Source organism: Nicotiana sylvestris, chromosome 5 (genome assembly GCF_000393655.2).
Source record: "Nicotiana sylvestris chromosome 5, ASM39365v2, whole genome shotgun sequence".
Taxonomy (NCBI): Eukaryota; Viridiplantae; Streptophyta; class Magnoliopsida; order Solanales; family Solanaceae; genus Nicotiana; species Nicotiana sylvestris.
The window spans coordinates 46,246,333-46,269,950 of record NC_091061.1 but is presented as its reverse complement, the minus strand read 5'-3'; the positions used below and the strand labels follow the sequence as shown (position 1 = coordinate 46,269,950).

The 23,618-nt window shown below is 35.4% G+C and overlaps 2 protein-coding genes across 2 annotated transcripts; one reads left to right on the top strand and one right to left on the bottom strand.

Moving 5' to 3' along the window:
* Positions 1 to 6,603: 6,603 nt before the first annotated feature.
* LOC104237904 (mitogen-activated protein kinase kinase kinase 18-like) lies at positions 6,604 to 11,965 on the bottom strand. The gene is made up of 2 exons (XM_009792137.2): positions 10,783 to 11,965; positions 6,604 to 7,293 (listed from the first exon to the last, which is right to left on the bottom strand). Exons 1-2 carry the CDS (start codon positions 11,917 to 11,919, stop codon positions 6,604 to 6,606), a joined length of 1,827 nt encoding a protein of 608 aa, XP_009790439.2. The 5' UTR covers positions 11,920 to 11,965.
* Positions 11,966 to 19,768: 7,803 nt separating this feature from the next.
* On the top strand, positions 19,769 to 20,936 carry LOC138868594 (uncharacterized). Its single transcript, XM_070146154.1, has 3 exons — positions 19,769 to 19,849; positions 19,995 to 20,360; positions 20,487 to 20,936. Exons 1-3 carry the CDS (start codon positions 19,769 to 19,771, stop codon positions 20,934 to 20,936), a joined length of 897 nt encoding a protein of 298 aa, XP_070002255.1.
* Positions 20,937 to 23,618: the final 2,682 nt, after the last annotated feature.

Below are 23,618 nucleotides of genomic sequence, written 5' to 3'. Positions count from 1 at the left end.
ATATATTGAAGAATAGAAGATTCTTCAAGAATTCTCTTGTGCTGCTTATTCTCATGATATACCAGTTAAGGTTGGGATTGAATCCCTTGATTTCTAGAATGAATAAAAGGTGATAAATATATGGGCCTAGTCACCTGCCATGTGGACCGTTTACTATTATATGATTTTTAATAGATGCATCTATTCTATGGTCACATGTGCATTTGCTATCAACTTGCAGTTTGACTTTTGCAAGATTGGTTGCTCAAATTATTAGAGCACAGTTCCAGAATATAAATTATGATGATTTATCTTGATAATACTGGTTTAAATCCAAGTTGGTTTAGCAGAAATTGTATGCCTCCAATTATAGCTAAATTATTGGTTATGAGAACAAAACTCCCAAAAAAACAAAATTTGGTATGAGATGTATTATTTAATATACAACAACACTTGTACGCATCTAGCCAAGTTATGAAAATTTCTCCTTATCACAATCGGTTCAGGGTCAGGAACCAAATAATTTCTATATAGAAATATGGATGTGCTATATGATTTAATTATGCCACCATAATACACAGTGATGGTTTCCCAAAGAAGGTTGGAAAATATGTTGGTGATTCCAACATTAGGGGGAGAAAATGGGCAGCTGAGAAAGTGATACGTGAAATGAATTATTATGAATACATATAAATCCTCGTACAAGAAAATATGAACTTGAAGTTCAAGTGATAATTCATTTACAAATTATTGCCAGACGCATTTGCTGACACAAAGCTAAATGTCATATTTCAGCTGTTAATGCTCCAAATAGAATAAGGTCTATGAGAGACAGAGTCTATGGCACGCATGAAGCGTAACACACCAATCGATTCCAAAGATAAAACTTCTTGAAGAAGGAGAGGGACAAATGTTCAAGATGGTCATAATAAGGAGGCAAGTGCTCTAGAAAAGCACCACGACATAACACTTCGTAAGACCTCATGTGAGAGGCTCAGGTACCTGAAAATAATGAGATAAAGAGATCTCAATAAGTTATGTATTTATTACGTAATAATGGAACCGACATAAAGTGATCATCGACGATATTGTTAACATAGTGTAGCGCTCAATATTATTAATATTGACGAGGATCTTGAGCTCAAATCTGTCATGAAATTTGGACAGATAAATGATTGGCCAAATAAAAAATACCCAATGAAAATTGACTTCACTTGAAAAAATGTGAAGTTGGGCGGATAGTCCCAATACCTGAAAGTATAAAGCCAATGGAGGTATAAATGTGTTCTTATGCAAAAGGTTCAAGTCGATAGACATAAAGACGACTTGTGACACAAGAAAATTAGTAATTATCCTCACATTAATTATATGGAGACATGTTCTCTTATGGTGGATATAATCATTTCAGGTTTTAATATGGCAATACATAAAAACTTGATATGTGTATAATGGAAATCATTGAAGGATTAAAATTGTTCTGAAACATATAAATGTTTCCAAGAAATTTATTAAATAAAGCTTCAAAATCCTTATACGGATTGAAACAACCAGGGCGCATGTGGTATAATCGCCCGAGAGAGTACTTGTTGAAAGAAGGGTAAAAGAATAATTCAATTTGTCCTTGTGTCTTTATAAAAGGATATGGATTTGAATTTGTTATAATCGCCATGTAAGTTGATGATTCAAATATCATTAGAACTCCCGGAGAGCTTTCTAAAGCAGTAAACTGTTTAAAGAAAGAATTTGAAATGAAAGATCTTGGAAAGACAAAATTTTGTCTTGGTCTACAAATTGAGTATATAAAAGATGAAATTTTGTCCATCAATCAGTATACACTGAAAATATTTTAAAGCAATTCTATATAGATAAAGCACATCCATTTAGTACCCCGATGGTTGTGAGATCACTCGATATAAATAAAGATCCATTCCGACCTCATGAAAATAATGAAGAACTTCTTGGTCCTGAAGTACCATATCTTAGTGCAATTGATGCACTAATGTATCTTGCTAACATTACAAGGCGTGGCATAACTTTTTCAGTTAATGTCTTAGCAAGATATTTCTCCGCTCAAGGAGACATTGGAATGAAATCAAGCACATATTACGTTAGCTAAGGGGGATTACCGATGTGGGCTTATTTTATGGCAATGACTGCAATCCCGATCTTGTTGGTTATACCGATGTAGAGTATTTATCTGACACACACAAGGCTTGATCTCAAACATGCTATGTGTTTACATGTGGAGGCACTATCATATCTTGGCGATCAACTAAGCAATCAATCGTGGCTACTTCTTCTAATCATGCTGAGATAATTGCTATTCATGAAGCAAGCCGAGAATGTATTTGGTTGAGGTCTATAATATATCTTATCCGAGACAAATATGGTTTGAAGTGTGACAAACTACCCATAATTTTGTATGAAGACAATGCAGCATGTATAGCCCAATTGAAGGGATGATTCATAAAAGGAGATAAGACAAAACACATTTCACCAAAGTTATTTTCACACATGATCCTCAAAAGAATGGTGATATCAATGTGCAACAGATTCATTCAAGTGATAATATGGCTGATTTGTTCACCAAATCTCTACCGGCGTCAACCTTCAAGAAACTAGTATACAAGATTGGGATGTGAATGATCAAGGATGTGAATTGATGCTCTCATCAGGGGGAGTTAATACGCGTTGTACTCTTTTTTCCTTACAAGGTTTTGGCCCACTGGGTTTTTCCTTGCAAGATTTGTAACGAGGCAACCAAAAGGCTATTTTTAAACATGTATACTCTTTTTCCTTCACTAGGATTTTTTCCCATAGGTTTTTTTCCTAGTAAGGTTTTAACGAGACACATTATCTATGGACATCCAAGGGGGAGTGTTATGATAAATATCACATTATGGTGGATGTCTACTCTTCTTCCATGATCTTCATCTCAAATGCTTAATGATATATTCAATGACATATTTTGTATGTTCAATGACATATTCCGTGACATATTTTCTTCACTTTTTATGCCTATATAAAGGCCTTGTAATAGATAGGGAAATACACACAATTAAAAAAGAAAATCTCTTCCTTCTCTCTATCTCTATTTTTTGTTCATGTTTTACTAAATTGCTTTTATTTCCTTGTTCCATATTGTTACTTTGAGTTATATTTCATAACAGCTTTGAAGATATATCTAATAGTCTGAGTAGTCGAGTGTTTCAAAGTTATTATGGTCCAAAGTAATATATAAGAGCCTATTTGTTTCAGATGCTTTTGCTTACTTTATTAAATAATCATTTATTAAATACCATAAACCTATAACCATCTGAAAAATAAACAATTGAAATTGACTTCTAATCTTTTATTGTTTTTTTAATATTTTGAAGACATCAGTTTTGTGTTTGACTTAAACAAAAGCGAGAACGATGAACCACAATAGGTTACCAAACTTTGGCCACAAGCAAGGCACGTGCGAATATTTTCTCTCGTTTTCTAGTTCACTTAGGAACATGGAATACATTATTCTGCAGTGGGTGGAAGTGGCGTGGGCGTGGGGGGAGAGAAATGGAACGTGGAGTTCTATTTATTTATTTACCTTGTAACAAAATAAGAGTAGACAACTCTCTTTCAATAGAACTGATCGATTATATTGAACATTAAACTGAAATTATAAAGCAAACACTAATTAGAGTAGGGAAGATTGCAACAAAGCTAAGAAGAAAGGGATGAGAAAGACTGATATAGAATTGAGGATGGGAAGATACCAGAAATGCCTTTACACATAATTCACGATAGCCTACTGATAGTGTTACTATGCACTATTTAACTAATAAAAGTGCCTCAACCTGAATCCCAGAGTAACCTGTGTGAAGGCCTGGCCCAATTGCTTCTTCTCAGCCTAATATCAATTTGTGTGGTATCTATATTGGGCTGGACTAGATTCATGACAATACCCTCCTCCTCAATAAGAACCTTGTCCTCAAGGTTCGAGCACATCAACACTAATGAGGAAAGACAATTGACATATGTTTGGATTTCAAACAGCAAAGAACATCTTGATTTATCCCTCAAAAGAAATCCCAAGACTTTCATCCGGACTTCTAAAACCACCATAGGAATTGATGCAATCCTTCTGGAGATATCAACAAAGTCAAAAATAGTACTTGCATAATATGCAGTAGCAGTGATCCATCCAAACCAATCAAATACCCTTAAGACCACTTCCACCACAAGATAACGTGCATATTTCATTTGGAATAATTCAAGCATCTTAGCGATGGAGAGTATTTGAAGGACTTCTCTGTATTTTATTATTGCAGCAACTGCCACGCACATGTGGGCATTCTTCCCCTGGAAGATGTTGGTATGAAAAATAGGCGCAGAAGTTGTTTTATGAATGTGCCATCTTTGTCTTCCTGGTCACTCCCTTGAAGGAAACATAGCAATACTTGCCTTATAGTGGCAATATTGAACAAGGAATCCAAAGTGACATGAGAATTGCATATGATCTCTTCCCTTGGTCTGCACGTAATGGGCTTGAATAAGTAGAAAATATGCTGAAATTTCTGGTCTGCCACCAAGTAAACTCCCCTACTAGCAAAAGGAACCAGAAAACCAATTGCAATATACACATCATTCCAACTAGCAGCTTCCGAAGCGTCAACAATAGTCACAACAGGTGCACATAGCAGTTTGGATCGAGATAGTAACTCAAAATTATAGGTACAGCCAGCACCACTACTATGTAAGAAAAGCAAAACATTAACAGCAGTTTCATTCCTACATACATGACAGTAGGCGGTAGGTAGCTGAACATAGGGTCCTGGATCGTAGGAGTAAAGGTCAAAGAATTCGCTCACAACCAGTGGCGGATCCAGGATTTTAAAGTCGTGGGTGCTCACTGATAAAAATTCGGAAAGAAAAGGAAAATAAAGTTTAGTTCTGGGTGCTCACCCAATATTTATCTAAATATTTTTATAATTAGCTATAGAAATTTACTAAATCTTGTCAAAGATAATGGGTGCTTGAGCACCCAAAATCAGCATGTGGATCCGCCACTGCTCACAACAACCTACTTAAATAGTCCTGTGCCCTTATACATTGCAAGAAAAAAAACAGAACATGATGCTGACTTCCCCTCACTATAAACCCAATCACCCTATAGTGTAGCTATTGGTTCATAAATCGAAAAAACAACACTATTTGCAAACATATTCAGGTTGATAGCGATATCATGTATACCAGGATCAAAGGGAAGATTAGCAAATTTGACATAAACAACCAAGTCTGTATGGAAGATGAATAACGTTGCAAAAAATATATGACGGTGTGGAATCCCAGCTCGGCAAACCCTCTAAATGGCTTCATATTAAGCCCACCATCCAGTAAGTCCATATCCATGAATTCTACTACTTCATATATATAGTTTCCAGCATGTGCATATCCATGAATTCTACTACTTCATATATATAGTTTCCAGCATGAACTAATTGACTTGATCGACCAAGCATATCTACAATGATGACATATTGCGCATTGTCATGTTCGCGCTTAGACTCTTCCATTAAGTTGACATAATTCAGTCCTTTATCAACCTTTAAGAAATTTGCTTGCACTATGCTCTTTCATCCTTCTTTATCAGCCATCATAGCCAAGACTTTACTAGGTTGATGCAACTTTAGAACTGTAGAATTAGGAACTCTAACATGGCAGAAAAGCATCATTAAAATCTTGTATATGAGGCTTTAGTGAGTGACGTCTTCTTCATAATGAATGAGATCCATTAGTAACCAATGCAACATAAAAACTAGATACACAATCTCACAGGGACACCACAACATACCAATTCTAAAATACCTCAACTGAGTAATCATGTATTGCGCCTCAAGGTGAGTTAGAACACCATCAGAAGAATACAGAAATGAATGTCCTATCGACTCACCCAGTAGCTTGTATGATGCACATGAATTTCTAAAATTACAACTACATTCAACACTCATTTCAACTCTACCTCCATGCTCCCATTCATACAACTTTGCAAACAAGCAACTCCTTTTCCTAACTTCTTCAAAAGGTGCATGTGCCTTCATGTTTTCTATCGAATCTGTTAGAGCCATGAACTCGGGACTAATTCCTGGATCCCATACACAAAGAACAATTGCAGTTACGGGCATGGTGATGTCAAGAAAATTAGAACCAAGATCAAATGGAAACCGGCTCAATTTATGGTGATAATTGAATTCCACATTAGATTTTCCATGCTCATCCTCATGCGTCATTTCATCAGGAAGAATTTCATTTGCTGGAATGCCATCCACATTCTCCATAAAATATTTATCGGCGCATAGTTCCGAAATAGTCTCCGGTTCCATGAAAAATTCAGCAACATATGTGTGTTCAAATGTCTTATATTCAGTTTGTCGTGTACTAGCACCACAATCAAGAGAAAATTTAGTCACGCACCTATCTGGCCTATCGTTTTGAGGACTTTCATCAAACAGTTGGACTTTGTTGCTTTCAAAACCCATAGCTTCTTCATCGGGCATGTTGATTGGAGCATATGGTTTCCCCTCAGGGAATTCTTTGGCTCAACCGCTATGTAACATTTTGTCGAACATCGTAGGTGAGTGATCATTATCCCAAATCAACTGCAAAGTAAGAGACACGCGTGTTTGCATTTGTGCTTTGGGTCACTGCTGTAACAGGAGAATTTTCCTCCACTGCTTTGGAAAAGACTCTAGTAGACATTTCATCGAATATATGTTTGGCCTGTGAGTTTCTATGTTTAAATGTGGATTGAAATTCAAAGAAGTTGGAAACATGACTCATAGTAGTAAGAGGACTTCCCTGGGTCCTTGGTATTTCTAAAGTTTCATCACAATTAGAACAAAATGGGAGATCAGCCGAACACCCTATCGAAGCGGGGGGGATCCATTTGTGATAATGCAGCTTCAATTTCTCCGTAAAATGCTTCCAGTCGACAAATAGCTTGTTCCGATAAAGCCACTGGAACCAAGCTAAAGCTTCGCCATCCAAGTAAGATGATGCTAAAGAGAGCTTAACATCGTCAGTGATGGAGTAAAACTCAAAATACCTCTCCGCCTGTAAAATCCAAGACTCCGGATTTCCACCGCAGAACCGCCCTATTTCCACTGGACCTCGGGGTGGAATGGACGTCGTAGCCTTTTTCCCCACCAACTCCATAAACATCGAACGAATATCAACGAAATCCTTAGAAAGCGAATCCTTCATTTCTTGTAGTGAATCACAAATTGAGTCATCGACGAAAGCCTTGAGTAACTTTTGGTCCTCAATTAGAAAACTCTGGATGAAAGCACCAATGTAACAAAATAAGAGTAGACGACTCTCTTAACCCTCAAGGGTTGTTGGCCTGGTGTCAATTGGGGTTTGCTCCCTCCCTTTTCAAGGTCTCAAGTTGGTGCAAATAATTTTTGAGGGCCATCGGACTGGGTAAAACCTGAATTAACCGTGGTGTACTTGCGAAAAATTCCTTTCCGAGGGCCTGTGCACCCCCGGGAATAATCGGGTCTCGAAGAGACTCGGACACCCGGTGCAAATCAAAAAAAAAAAAAAAGTAGACGACTCTCTTTCAATAGAATTGATCGATTATATTGAACATTAAACCGGAATTACAAAGCAAACACTAACTAGAGTAGGGAAGATTGCAACAAAGCTAAGAAGAAAGGGATGAGAAGGATTGATACAGAATTGGGAAGATACCAGAAATGCCTTTGCACATAATTCACGATAGCCTACTGATATTGTTACTGTGCACTATTTAACTAATAAAAGTGCCTCAACCTGGATACCAGAGTAACCTGTGTGAAGGCCTGGCCCAATTTCTTCTTCTCGACCTAATATTAATTTGTGTGTTATCTATATTGGGCTGGACTAGATTCATAACATACCTCCTTTTTTTTAAAACCCCCTGAGGACTGAAGGTTAAGGATGCTTGCTACTTTAACAATCCTCTTTTGTTATCGAATGTTAACTTGTAAATACAACTAATTTTTTTTATTGGTTTATTTGAAGTGAGGTGCGTCTGGAAGTTGTGATAATATTTGAAGAAAAAGTTGCTAGTAATCTGTGTTTGAAAATAATTTATGCAAAAATAAAATAATAACTAACAGAAACAGAAACAGAAGAATAAAAAGTTTCGAGCCCAACATAAAACTGTTTTTCCTTAAAGAATTTAATCCCCTTAATGTTGCCCAAGGTTATTGGATTAGTTCCTCACAGGATAGAACGGAACAACTATTTTGTAATACCGGCAATGAAAATTATAGAACTTCGTCGAACTCAACAAATGACAGTAAACCACACTTATGCTTACATTTTGCTTTGAAAAACAATGCAGAAATACAGAAGAGCTAGGGGAGAGTTTTTCAGATTTTGGATGGTGAAAAATGAGGTTATTCCTCTTTTTTATAGCAATAAGTGTCAAGATACTTGTTCGTATTGAGAAGGTGTTTGTTCGCTAGAAATTAAATTTCTATTAGGCACGAATATGATCCTTGGAAAAATTATCACCGCGAAATTTGAATTAAAATATTCCGCAAAAAAATATCAAAAAAGAAAATAAATAACCGAAAAACGAAAAATAAATTTGGTCCAAAAAATTATCAGTCAAGCCGAGCAAGGACGACAATGCGAGACATCATTTCTTCTCAACTCTTTATGAGTTAGAAGATGTGTTTCTCTATATAAGCACAAAGGTTTTCTTTCCATTTTCCGATGAGGGACAAAGTGCATTAATAAAAAAAATACTACAAACTAAGAGTGTACATAGACCGGATAAAAACCGAACCAAACCAACTATATCAGTTTGGATTGGTTCGATTTTGTCGGGTTTTTTGTTACTTAAATATTATTTCAATCTTACTTTGTTAAATCTTTTATAAGGAAATATATGTTTAGCAAAAATATAAAAAATTGACAAACATATTATCTGTTAAAATATTCTTATGTGAGAATTTTCTTAGTAACACATAATAGTTATTTTTTAAGTCGTCTCACAATAATGTTTCGTTGATGTACACTTTCAAAGTTAACCGAATTTGGTAATTAAACATAAAAATTAACAAGATACCTAAATAATAATAATCACTTCACATTTGAAAAAGATAATAGAATTTAATAGATCCTAACATATGATATGAATATGGAAGAACATAGAGATTGACACATTTCAGTAACACTTGATGAGAAAGTGATCATACAACTCATTATTTAAGGTTAATAAATATGGAACACTTCATATACTATTAAATATTATATCTCGCAAGAGAATCCCAAATATTTCTAGACATTTTTTTATAGAAAATTCTATATAAAATCTTAAAAGTATATTTAAAAATTACAGTCAGACCTCTCTATAACAACATACTGATATAATAGCCATTTATTATAAAAGCCGAGTTTTTCTCGGAACCGAAATATTATATTATGTTATAATATATGTCTTCTATAACAGCACTTCACTATAGCAACCAAAAAATTTCGGAACAAACGAGGTTATTATAGAGAGGTTTGAATGTATATATTTATATGTCGGTTTGGTTCGAGTTTTTTAATTCAATACCAAACCAAATCAAACCAAACCTAATCGGGCTTTTTAATCGGTTTGGTATGACTTTTTGGTTTGGTGCGGTTTTCCGGTTCGGTTTGTACACCCCTACTACAAACTTTTCGTTTCCTTCCAAATCTTTTCCTTCCTTTTCCATTCACACCTCTTTATTTAAATTAGATAAAAAAAACCCAACAAATGTGAACCCACTAGGTACTATCAATTTAATAGAAATATTTGGTTAGTGTTTCTAATTAGTGGGAAATATATATACTAAGATGTTGAATTCAAACATAAGGAACTGGTTTGAAGAAGTTTGGATAATGGAATTCAAAGGAAAAAGTGAAAGTTGGTTTAGAGAAGCTGCAACTAATTGCACCAGTTCACTCTACTAACACCACCACCAATAGCCAATAGGTTGAGCTTAGTCGCAAAGTGCAAACCAACAAACTTTTAGTTATTACTATATGGAAGTCTCAATTCTATATGTTTTTCTTAAGTTAGTTTGATTAGTTGGGCAAAAGTATTGTGTCTTACTTTTTTTTAAGTCTTATAGAAGTATTTGTCAAAATATGATTAATTCCCTCTTTCTCGCATTAGCATACGTGAAGAAATGCGTGATTTCAAAGGCTTGTGATTACTTAACTGACCTGTTCTCACACTCCACCCTCGAAGAGTTGCATAAATTTCTTCAATTATTAATTAAAATACCTATAGTTAGCTCTTCCTCTTCCTTCACTCAGTAAAAACTTACCGGCACGCGCACCAAAATAATGATAATATGACATTTGTATTTCATATTTTTATTACCTAACTATAGTTTAACTAATGAGCATTTTATCTCATTTAGTACTTTATCATGCTAAAGTGCTTTAATTTGGTGTAAACATCAGATATGAATAAGTATACACACTCGCCCACTTCAACCTCGAGTAAAGAATTTAATTTATGATAGCAAGATATTTTATATCATAGCCACTTTCCAGCGTATAGATCAAGACTCTTACCTTTTGGCTGTAGCCCTCAAACAACCGTCCAACAAGAAAGTAACGCTGACTTTTTAAAATTTTTTTAAATTAAATTTATACGCTACTATGCTTAACATGCTGTTTGACCCTTTAAAATGCAAACGAGAAATGAAATTAAAAAAATAAGAAAAATTATGTCAACAAAGGTAAAAAACGGAGAAATTTATAAACAGTGAATTAATGAGTAATTTTATTTACTGAACTTCTAATATGTCTGTCAAAATTGAGACTGCTAATTACAGCTCTATGTTGTATCCTAGAAGTACTACAACAAAAAAGGCTATCTATGCAATTTATTTCCAACATCTTACTAACTAAATTGCCACCATCTCCTCTGTTATTTTCACTGCAATTTCTGACTGTGATCCAACTCTCATCCCATCTCCACTCTGGTTTTCCTGATTGCGTACACAATTTTGTTACCCTTTGCAGAGGAGAATCCATTGAACTAATTGTTTGTGTTGAATTGTTGACGGTTTCTGATTCCTCCGCTGAATTCCAAATGCGTTGATCAAGAATGCTTGTTGGGGAACTTGTTATGAACTCTTCATCTACCTTGCTGTTTGAATCTGATTCTTCAAGAAACGGATGGCTGAGGAGCTGTTTAGCGGACCATCTCTGTTTTGGATCTCTGGTCAAGCATTTACTTACAAAATCCCTTGTTTTTGAAGACAAAAATTCTGGAATTTCTGGGTTTTGGCCAGAAAATGCAATATGGTAAAGCAATGAAGCTGGGTTGCTAACTGTTGTCCAGGGTGAGGCACCAGTGGCCATTTCTATAATAGTGCATCCTAATGCCCATATATCAGCTGCAAACCCTTGTTCTTCGCCTCGAGCTACTTCTGGTGCCATGAACATAGGCGTGCCACCGTTCCATTTAGCCTGATCGACTGACCTAGCACAACCAAAATCTGCAATTTTGGCACCTGTTTCACATAACAGAATGTTGCGTCCCTTAATGTCGCAATGCACGAGGCCTTTCGAATGTAGGTAGTCTAATCCTTGAATAATTTGCTTCGTGAAATATCCGATCAACTGCTCATTCAACCTGCCTCCCTGTCTCCCTATTTCATGGGTGAGTGTTCCGCCGGGCATGTACTCCATCATAAGATTGAGCATGTCCTCGTTGTTCTCTCCTGTTACATCGTACCCCTTGTAGCCAACTATATAAGGGGAGCTCAAAGTGGACAAAATTTTCTGCTCCTTTTGCAAACACTCTGACTGTGACAGCTCCACCGATTTGACAGCAAATATCTCGCCCGAGCAGCGTGACACGGCGATCGAGACAGCAGCAGAGGAGCCGTGGCCGATGGTGGCGCCTCTTATCCAGTCCATTTGAAGAAGAATTTGCTAAGTAGTAAGTTAGGAAGTGAAAGAAGTTTTCGACATGTTCTGTTTTTCTTGCTGGTTGGACACTACAAAGAGGTTTATATATAACAGTGAATGTCCAAATTAGTTTGGTAACGCTTAGGTGGGCCTTTTTTTCTCTTAAAGACTTGAAAAGTTTGACGATTCCTTTAACGTGGACAGATGCTTTGTGTGCCTTTAGGCAGCTTTGAGTAGGCCGGAGGACATCACTTACTTGGCGAATTGGGTTGCTGCCACGTGGCAAACTTTAGAATGAGAAAGCGAAAAATATGTAATTTAATTTCAATTATTATATTTTTAAAACAAGTTTGAAACTTGGAATGAGTAGATTAGGTTGGATGCTTTGTTTAGTATTGGGGGTGTAACGACTTTTGAAGATTAAATTTGGGAGTTAGGGAAGGTGTGAGAGTGGGTTTAACCACCCAAAAATGTCTGCTATTGATATTTCTTCCCAATTATATTCCACCTTTTGGTAGTCAGTGAATTCAAGTGGAGGTATGAACTAATATTTTACTCCTTCACATGATGAAAATTTGTCAGCAATATTAAACTTCTTGGTATAAAAGAAAAGCAGAAAGTCAATCAAAAGATAATAATTTTATAACTAAAATCTATGAAGAAGAATAAGCAGGACACCATGGACAAGTTGGAATCATTTTTTTCTTTTCAATTAAGAAGAGGGTTAATGTTCTTGGACCGAAGGTATATCGGAAACATCATCTTTACCTTAGTAAGATCTGCATACACAATCACATGTGTAAATACACTGAGTATGCTATTGTTGTTGTTGTAAGAGGATTAATCATTAATGAATGCATCGAATGACAAGATAAATTGGTGATTATGTCATATAATTACTTTCTTAATGCTATTTCAAGATCAAAATCACCTTTACTTACCTTCTAGAAAATATAATATGATAATTGCTTTTCAACGTGCCAAAGCAAGAATCATATACTTGGAAACCTTGAGATTTAAACCATTCCAAGACAGTGACCAAAAGGACTGTTAGTAATGGTTCGTAACTTGTAAATCAAGACACTGGAAATCCTCCAATGTGGCAAAGTATTAAGCAAAAGTGCACCCAAATCATACCTCTCATTTTACACATCAGTTTCTACCCAATGCTGACTTTCAGTTTCTGCTGCCTTCTTTTCTGGTTTTCCCTAACTTTCCTTCTATAAGATGGGGCATAACTTTTTCGAATATAATTTTTTGAATTCAACCATTGATAAGTATAAAGTCTTGAATACATGTAGGGTGAATGTACACAATAAAGAGAGGATTAGACAGTTTCAGAACAACTACATTTTTTTTTTATATATAAAATTTTAATTAACTATGCATGTACCAAATTAAACCAAGTGTATCTGAATTTCATTCTAATGTGAATATTACTACTAACTGTTTACATTGATTTCCTATATATTAATTATCATTGCAATGGACTGCCAGGATTGATTTTTCTTCCAATAACTTAACAAATAGGCAAATGGGGAAGTTCAAACTCGGGAAATTGCAGTAGTGAATTGTATCTCTTTTGCTAATGAGTAGTTTCGCCAAATAGGAGTTATTGAATTTGATTTGAAGGAGTAGTAAAATAATAAGCTATAAAGAATAATAGGTAACATACTAGGTAAGCTTTAGTGGTAAAGTAAAAGCCAAAAATCAAAAGATTACCTTATCACTTAGTCTAAGGTCCTCTCACAAAGAAGCAATACTAGAAGTTAGTTGGATTATATTAGTTAGGATACAAGTCAGAGAATCTCTAAATCTAACAAACATTTTCATAAAATAATGCTTCCATTCTGTTTTACTAGTCCAATATACTAAAAGTAAAATTTTTATTTTACTTATCTATTTTAAGAAATCAAGAGAGATTGATTATTTTCTTTCAATATTATCTTTAGCATTAATTACCCACATTTCCTAAACATTGCTCCACTGATAAGATTTTAATAAAAATTAATAAATATAATTCAGTAAAATAATCTCTTAATAAATAATTTTTAAGGGAGTGCAAAATCAATATTTGACTAGTAAAAGTAAACACAGGGGTATATAACAATTTTAATTAATTTGCTTCTTGATTCCCATGTTTCATGCCCTGCCGCCATGTATAAAAAGCGTGGGCAAATACATAGGCAGTTGTTATTAATTTCTACTGAGATACTTTAACTAAGACATCTTTCTAAGACACCCTAACCTCATCTAATCCGTACCAATTAAGCACTAATTTGATAGTCCCAAATAAAGTAAAGAGCGTGAGGTTTAGACATGCCTGATGTGGCAAATAAATGCTCAGTATATGTCCAATCTTTTTCTAATGGATAGAGAAAAATAATATACATCTGCAGATCGATGACAAGAGAAAAGGAAAGAGGAAAACGAATGGGGGTGGGGATTTTGTCGAGCATGAGTCTTTCCTTCTTTTTGTTTCATGTTGTTTGCCACGTGTCATTCACTTATTAGTTCATTGGCATAATACATAAACATGACCTCAAACTTGACCTCGGCCGACAAGTATGTCCTCCAACTTTGGATGTGCATAAGTAAGCAACTCAACTTGTCTCCACTTTAGTTGAACACTCCAACTTATAAAATGATAATCTAGACACCCCCAAAATTTATGTGCCATATCAGCATCACATTAGCATTTGTATTTACGTATTCAACTTTATACAAATTGAGGTGTCTACTTGTGCACACCCTAAGTTGAAGGACATACTTACCACTTGAGGCCATGTTTGAGAGCCTGTTTATGTATTATGCCAGATAAATATAACTTTCACCGGGAGACTTCAACTTTGGCACTAGTTATCTCATCTTTACATGAGTGTTACTTCAAGCCATACATAAACTGATTCAGTTGAAGATGACAATTCAATTGGGGGAAAATTCCAATAAGAGAAAAATCAATAATGATCCAATTGGAAAGAAAGCCTAAAAGAGAAAAAGATCAACATTGACCCAGTTAAAAATGAAGAGAATAATTAGAGAGAGTTTATTTTTGAGAAGCCATTTGCTCTTTGATGGAAAGATTAAGCCCTTTGAAACCATATCACTACAGTTTCACTTTAAAGCAAAATACATTGATTCTTCAAAATCACCAAAGTCTCCAAAGAAATTGTTTAAGCAAGAATTCTCTCCCTGACTTAAGAAGAAAGATTTTGACTCATTTGCCGCTGCTACTTTTGAAAATTGATTAGAGAACCTCCAATTTGAAAATTCTTCAAGTTCAAGAAATTAAAAATAGACATATTCACATGGTGATAAAATTTTCAATGATATTCATGAATATTATTTGAAATATCAGTTCTTAGTTATCTTTTGTTTACTAGTAATGTTTATTACTTGTGTCGTAGTTGAATAAAGAATGAGAAGGATCCAAATTGAAGAAAGTGAAAAATGGGGAGAGTTGTATTATATTGTGTGGAAGAACTCACGAACGAATCTGGAACCACGCAGTCATTTATGTGCTTAAAAGATGTGTAAAACACACAATGTGCGATATTAGTAACCTGTATTTAATTGGGACATAAGATTAAAGTGTCTAAGAAGTAAATATCTTAGTTGAAGTGTCTAAGTAGAAATTGGTCACAACTTTAAGGGATTGTTTATGTATTTGACCAAAAGTGTGGCTCTAAGTTTGGGAGTAATGATTAACAGATTAAGGTAGGATCTTCAACTAACTCCAACTTAAATTAACCTATTTGGAAACTGTTTGACATAAAAATGTTTATATATAGGAAAATTGACACCGGAAAACAACATATAAGAGGAATTGGCAAATTATTAGCCTTAAATTATGTTGGAAAAGGCAGCCCCAAAAAATTGACATTATATAGCCAAATCTCAAAAAACATACGTCCTATTTATTCTCTCTCTATAACCCATCTCTACGTATCTTTTCATTTTCCTCTCCCTTTCTCTCCTTGTATTTCTGCTTCTATGTCTTTTTCTCTTTCTCATGGTTTAGCGAAATTTATTGCAAATTATGCACAAAAATCAGTGGTATAAAAAGATAAGGTTGGCCTCACACCAGAGAAAATTAGAAGCAAAAACTAAGAAAGAAAATAGAAAACAATAGAGTTTAACTTTATTTTTCTTCTCTTTTTTTGGTTGGATTGAACAAGTGGGTGTGATTGAAATTGATTGAAAACACCTAGACGAGGCTAGATATAAAATTTGAACAAGATTAGACGTGAATTAGACTTGTTTCAGGTACAAATCAAACCTAAAAATCTAACTGCAACTTGTGTATATCACTTTGTATATCGTGTACATCAGCATATATTGCATACAGGTTTTATCGACGCCTGTGTATATCATATTGTATATCGTGTATATAACATATATGTTTTTATGGACGTCTGTGTATATCATATTGTATATCGTGTGTATAACACAAAGTTTTATAGATATACACAAATACACATGATATTCATAAGATTCCACTGATGTACATGGGAATATACACGAGATACAACGGGGGATACACAGATAGAGTCGTCTTGAAACTTGAGTTTACAATCTGAAATGTGTTATACAATGAAGAAAAATATAATTTTGATATACACATTATTATTATACTATACATGTCATATACAAATAATATAATTATTACTGTGTCATATATATTTGGATATACAGATAAAATAATTAGAAAATTTTGGGAAATTTTTCGGATATTATTAAAGGAAATGTAACCTAAATTTTGGGATGATGGTTGCTATGAGAGAAGAGATAGAATGTTTTAAATATTTTTTACTATTTTTAAGAAAAACAATTTTAATAAAGCTTATTTTTAGGATGATGGTTGAATCATTAGAAGAGAGAGAATAACATTAGGCCACCAACCATATGCCAAATGCTAAAACATAGGCTTTTTTATATCAATAATAATCGATAACGCGAATCCCCTTTTAGGGAACAAGGCTTAAGGCCAGAAATCCTAGAGTATAAAATTCTGCGAAATTATGATCCTTTTTGGGCTGGGTAATTAGTGTTAGGATAGAAAAAAAACCAGATGTCATGTGGTAGCTAGTATAACAACACTTAAACGACGATAAATTAGATAATAGAAGAGAAATATACCAAAAGAGATATAAATATATAACATGGTTCTATCAATATGACCTATATTCAAGGCGGAGATGGGCAATCTACTACATGAAAGAGAGTACAAAATATCGAAGAACAACCTCACAAAGAGACAAACACAAGTGGCACATTAACACTTGTCCCGAAAAGTTCTTCCCCTAAACAAGTGTCACGACCCAAAATTCCACCGTAGGCGCCGTGATGGCACCTAGTCTCTAAGACTAGGTAAGCCGATTACTTACAACAGGTAAACCAGTTAAATATGGTATTTTAAAATAGAGTTTAATATAGCTACTGAAATAAATGTGATACAAGCCTATGCAACAATAATCACAACAATCCTCCCAAGACTAGGTAGTATAGAGTCACGAACTCTAGATGAATACATAGAAATATCTTAAAAATAAAATACAACACTGTTCGGATAATGAATTAAAAGTTAATCAAAAGTGAAATGACTCTAAGGGACTGTGGCGACCAAGAAACCCTACCTTGAATCCACGCAATTAAGAAACTATCTCTGCCTGCGTATGATATCTCCAATATCTGGATCTGTACAAAAATATGCAAAAGTGTAGTATGAGTACACCACGATCGGTACTCAGTAAGTATCAAAGCTAACCTCGATGGAGTAGTGACGAGGTACAAGTCAAGGCATATAATAGTCATGATAACCTGTGCAATATATAAGTATAAAGCTAATAATGAAAGCAAGAATTAGTAAATGGCAACAAAGAATAAACATGCGATATAAACAGTAAAGTAATCAGAACACGAGGAGTAGACATGTTTTGGCAAAAAAAAAAACACTCACTTCTCTCTCATGAAAAACCCTAAACTTGACGCCTAAGAATAGCTTCCATGGATGCTCCGACCACTGACCAGCCTCCTCCCGAGGTTGGTCAGTCGTCAAACACTCCATTACAGTCATTCCTAACCACTACAAGCCATAATTCTTTGCAACATTATGCGCAACTTCCACAACCTAAAGCATTAAATGCTCCTATGCAAACCCTAGCCCACGTTCCTATCAAACCGATAGAATATCTAGATAGAAAACCAATTATCAAGTGGAATAAGACTGAAGTTAAGTAATCTATAGTACAACAAGGACTACAATTAGCAGTTCTAGGAAAATTTTTGTATGGGAAGCCTGTTATTCAAGAACTGCGTAATGTGATTCCAATTCAATGTGAATTAAAAGGTTCATGCTCGATTGATTTAATTGAAGATGCACATGTCCTTATTAAGTTGTATTTGATGGAGGACTACATTCACTTGATATCCAAACCTGCATTCTACTTGAAGGCTCAATGAGATATGTGACAGATGAGATTTACTAAGTGGAGTCCTTGGTGAAAGCCGGAAGAGGAAACACTCATAGCTATCGCTTGGATCTCATTTCATGATCTGCCTCCTAATTTTTTTGGTAAGGAGTTTGTTTTCTCGTTAGCTAGAGCTATGGGTAAGCCCTTACATATTGATATGGCTACAAAAAATAGCTCAAGACCAAGCTATGCTAAGGTAAAAATTTAGGTGAGCTTATTAGCTAATCTACCATAAAGAATTAAGATTATAGAAGAAGAAGATGAAACTAGCCTGGAGGAATCGAAGTGGATTAAAACTAAATATGATTACATGCCTAAGTATTGCAAAAATTGTAAAAAAAAAGGGCATAACGAACATGAGCGCTGGATCACTTATCCTGAGCTTCACAAGAAGTTAGAGGAGGCTGTTTAATGTCAAGGGAAAAGAAGTTTTGGGAACAACTGCTAATACGACTAAGGTATTGTCTAGTGGAAAGGTCCTTGGGAAGCTTATTCCTAATCAATCTAGGCAGAAATGGATGCAAATAAGGTAAAACAAATACCAAAGAGACAAGCGAAGTCATATTATTGAGAATGCAAAGGAGTAGGAGAATGGCAAATTGAAGGGAAAGAATAATGGTGAGGTGGTGACCACAAGTAACAAGTTTGACGCATTGGGAGTTGAAGAAGTTGAGCAACCTACTTTGTTGATCACTGATGGAAAGGGAGAGGGGAATAGCAATGAGAAAATCAATAGGCTGGCTGAGGATGAATCCAGAAAGGTCCAAGAGAAGGAGCAGCTAAGCAATGTTGAAAATTCCAGCTCAAATCCAAGGAAAGTTGGGACTCTTGTAATGGCTAATCCCAGTGCTATAGGGATTAGGGTTGAGGGGAGGAAAGAACCTGGAACAAGAGAGCAAAGCCTTAATCCTCATGGTACTGGGACTGTAGAAGTAGTTAATAAAGATAGAACAATTGACTGGGTTCAAAGAAGATTTAGCACTAAAAAGGAAGCACCCAATGTTACACTTAACCATTCAAGCAAGAAGATATCTTCTCAAACTGTAGAGAAGTCACCAAGGGAAAATACAACCAACTAGAGCTATCAAGGAAACTAATACTTTATGGAGTGATGAGGTATAGGCTTTGTAGGACAATGTACAAGCAAATATGAGTACAAGAATACAAGATCAAACATGCAACTCACAAGGAAATCACATAGGCATAGTTGAATATATTGCTACAGTAAACCTTAGGGTACATGAAATTAGGGTTGGCAATTTACAGAGTAATACAATGCAGCACACGAGGAAACCAATTGGAGTAGGTGCAGGGTCGTATTGATAGAACCATTTCTATCAAAGACACATACAAAGGTAAAAAAGAAGGTTAAATAGGAATCTATTATGTCAAATATTAATGAGAAGATCTGGTTATTTTTTGACGCTAATGTGGAATGGGAATTGATCATGGACATTGCACAACAGGTTAGTGTTAAGGTGTTTCATCATGTCATTGTCCAATATGTTATGATGACTTTTGTATATGCAAAATGTTTAGCCTTTGATAGATTGAAATTGTGGGATAATTAGTACTATTTGGCAAGTGACATGGAGATTACTTGGATGGTAGGTGGAGACTTTAATGTGGTACTTTATGAAGATGAAAAGATTGGTGGTCTTCCAGTGTACCCCTGAATATGAAGACTTTGCCTTTTGTATCAATTCAAGTGGGTTGTTTGATCTAGGTTACAAAGGGAGTTCATTCACTTGGTGGAATGAAAGATCTAATGCTGAATATATCTTTAAGAGACTGGATAGGATATTGATAAATCTTCCTTTTCAGAATCTTTTTCCTACTATTGAGATTGAACATTTGATAAGAAATGGATTAGGTCATGCCCCATTGTTCATGAGTTGTGGAGAACAATCTGCAAACTATGTGAAACCATTTAGGTTTCTCAACTTTTGGAAAAAACATGAGACTTTTAAAGAGATGGTGAAGCAGAATTGGCAAGCAGACTTCATTAGTGATCCTTTTCTTATGTTCAAGCACAAGTTAAATAATTTGAAGGCCGCGTTATCCAAATGGAGTAAAGTCACATTTGGTGACATCTTCAAGTAGTTGGCAATCATAGAGGACATTGTAAAGGTAAAGGAGATATTGTTTGAGGAGGAACCAAGAATAGCTAATAGAATAGTGCTTCAACAGGCCCATGCAAAATTGAAGAAGTATTTGAGTATTGAGGAGCAGTATTGGAAGAAAAAAGCTGGGATGACTTGGTTTGCTGAGGGTAATAGAAATACTAGATTCTTTCATAATTATGTGAACTGCAAAAAGAAGAAGCTGCAATTGAAGAGGATTCAAAATGGAGATAGGAACTGGATTAATGATCAAGTTCAATTGGCTAATGGTGCTGCGGACTTTCAAAATCAATTTACAAAAGAAGGTGATCCTACAAATTTTGCTTTGCTTGACAATGTTCCTTCCATGGTGACTGTAGAGCAGAATATGGAGTTGTTTAGATATCCAACACTAGAAGAGGTCAAAGGTGTAGTTTTTGAGTTGAGTTGAGATAGTGCCAGTGGTCCAGATGGATTTACTAGAAAATTTGATCAAGACTGCTAGGAGATTATTGGCTTTGATATACGCAACATTGTACTATATTTTTATGGATGTGCTACACAGCCTAAGTCCATTACACACACCGATTTAGTGTTGTTGCCTAAGAAACCTATGGTGCAAACATTTTCTGATAAGTTTGAGAAAATTCATCAACAGGGCGATATCCATGGTGCAACATGATAAACTGGAGAAGCTCTTGCTTACCTTAGTATCTCCTAATCAATTTGGATTTGTGAAGGGTAGGAGTATCTTTAAAAACATCCTTCTTAGACAGGAGATAGTCAAATATATAAGACTTAGAGCTAAGCCAGCTAATATGGTGATTAAGCTAGACATGGCTAAGGACTATGATAGGGCCTCTTGGAAGTATTTGCTACATGTTTTAAGGAAGATAGGGTTTGATGGATAGTTCATCAACATGGTGTGGAACTTGATATCAAATAATTAGAATTCAGTGTGGTGAATGGTCAAGCTTCAGGATTCTTCAAATCTACAAGAGGGGTGAAGAAAGGTGATCCATTATCTCCTGCATTATTCATATTATTAGCAGAAGTGCTATCTAGATCCTTGAACGAGCTGTTTGAGGACAAAGCCTTCATAGGATTTGGTATGCCTTAGTGGTTTCAACCTTTGAATCATTTGGCTTATGCCGATGACACTATCATCTTTGCCTTAGCTCAACCAGAATCTTTGAAGAAGGTGATGAAAGTATTGGGGAGTTATGAGAGGATTTCTGGACAGTTGATCAACAAAGCTAATAGTTCATTCTATATGCATGCTAATGTTTCCAATGCATTATTTCAGGCAGTAGGAGATGCCACAGGTTTTGCTAGAGGGGAGTTTCATTTTACCTACTTAGGGTGCCCTATGTTATACACTAGAAGAAGGAAAAATTACTATAATAATCTCATAAAGAAGGTGAAAGCTAAACTACACTCTTGGAAAGGGAAGTTTTTATCATTTGGAGGTAAAGCAACACTCATCACTAGTGTGTTGTAAATCATGACACTACATATGTTATCAGTGCTTGATCCCCCAAATAATGTTATTGAGAACTTGCACAAAATGTTTTGAAGGTTTTTTTGGAGTACAAAAGAGGAAGGCATTAGGCATCCTAGCAAAGATTATATCTGCCTAAGGAAGAGGGTGGATTAGGGTTCATATCTCTTCATGATGTTTCTAGAGCTTTGTTTGCTAAGATTTGGTGGAGATTCAGAACAACCAAATCACTATTGTCTAACTTCATATGGAACAAGTACTGTAAGAAAGCGATTCCTACATTAGTATAGTTTAGGGCAAGGTCTCATGTGTGGAGGCAGATGTTGAATACAAGAGAAGATATAGAACATGAGATATTGTAGGAGATGAAGAGTGGTACAACAAATGTATGGCATGAAAACTGGAAAGGTATAGGGGCACTATACCGCTTGGTGCCACCTGAATTTCTTATCAATGAGGAACTGGAAAAAGTAGCATAATTGAGGCAAGAAAATAGATGGAATAAGGAGATGATTGACCAGACTCTCCCTGAAGACATAGATGAACATATTATACAAAAGCAGTTTGAAGGCAACTCTAGTTACTGGGATAAACCTTTGTGGAAACCAACTATATCCTGTGAGTAGTGCTTAGCACATAGTGAGACATAAAGTATCCAAAATAAAAGCATATGTGGATTAAGGGGTTGCCATTCAAGATTTCATTCTTTATTTGGAGGCTATGGAGGAAAAAACTGGCTATTGATGACTTATGGAGAAGTCAAGGTTACATATGTGTTTCTAGACGTTGGTGTTGTCAACATATACGAGAGGAAACCTTTGGGCATTTGTTCTTGATGGGTACAACTGCTATTAGGGTTTGGAAGACATTTATGATTGATGCAGGGATCAATATTCAACTGATACAAGTACATCAGGTTATTAAGGCGTGGTGGAATGCTTCATGCTATCCAAAACTAAAGCCATTATTCCAGGCACTGCCAACAGTTGTAACTTGGGAGCTGTGGAAGATGAGAAAGACAAATAGGAATGGAGGGTCAATGTTAATGAATAAGGTAATACATGAGATCAACAAGGCACTATATTTCTTGGCAAATGTTAAATATAGTTGGCATACTTATCTATATATTTGGTTAGACATGATAAGGTTCTTTGAGTAGTATAGGCCAATGATTGTAACTAAAAGAGTAACATGGCAATTGCCTTATACTAGCTTGTACAAGGGCAATATTGATGGGGCATCAAGAGGCAATCAAGGTCCCAGTTCTATCAGCTTTTATGTGAGAAATGGAGAAGGTGATTTGGTGTATGCAAAGGAACAATAATTGAAGAAAACAACTAATATTGTGGCTGAGGCAAACACAATAGAAGAAGGTCTATCTTATTGTGTTACTCATGACCTACATTCTCTCATTTTGGAGACAGATTCCCTGGGTATGAAGAAGATTATTGAAGGAGAATAGGATCCTCCATGGTGCATTGGGGCTGAAGTTAAGAGGATCAAGGAAATGGAGGAGAACTTTAATATGCTATTTCAGCATGTCTTGAGGGAGGGCAATACAATGGCTGATTATTTAACTAACCTTGTATTTTCTTTTATAGGTACAATTCAATATGATTCATTCTCTGAACT

Coding starts and splice junctions, on each gene's coding strand:
- LOC104237904 (XM_009792137.2), bottom strand. CDS start 11,919: ATGGACTGGATAAGAGGCGCCACCATCGGCCACGGCTCCTCTGCTGCT. Junction 7,294..10,782: donor ACAGACATATTAGAAGTTCA/GTAAATAAAATT, acceptor GCTTTCATCCAG/AGTTTTCTAATTGAGGACCA.
- LOC138868594 (XM_070146154.1), top strand. CDS start 19,769: ATGTCAAATATTAATGAGAAGATCTGGTTATTTTTTGACGCTAATGTG. Junction 19,850..19,994: donor TCATGGACATTGCACAACAG/GTTAGTGTTAAG, acceptor CTTGGATGGTAG/GTGGAGACTTTAATGTGGTA. Junction 20,361..20,486: donor ATGAGACTTTTAAAGAGATG/GTGAAGCAGAAT, acceptor ATCTTCAAGTAG/TTGGCAATCATAGAGGACAT.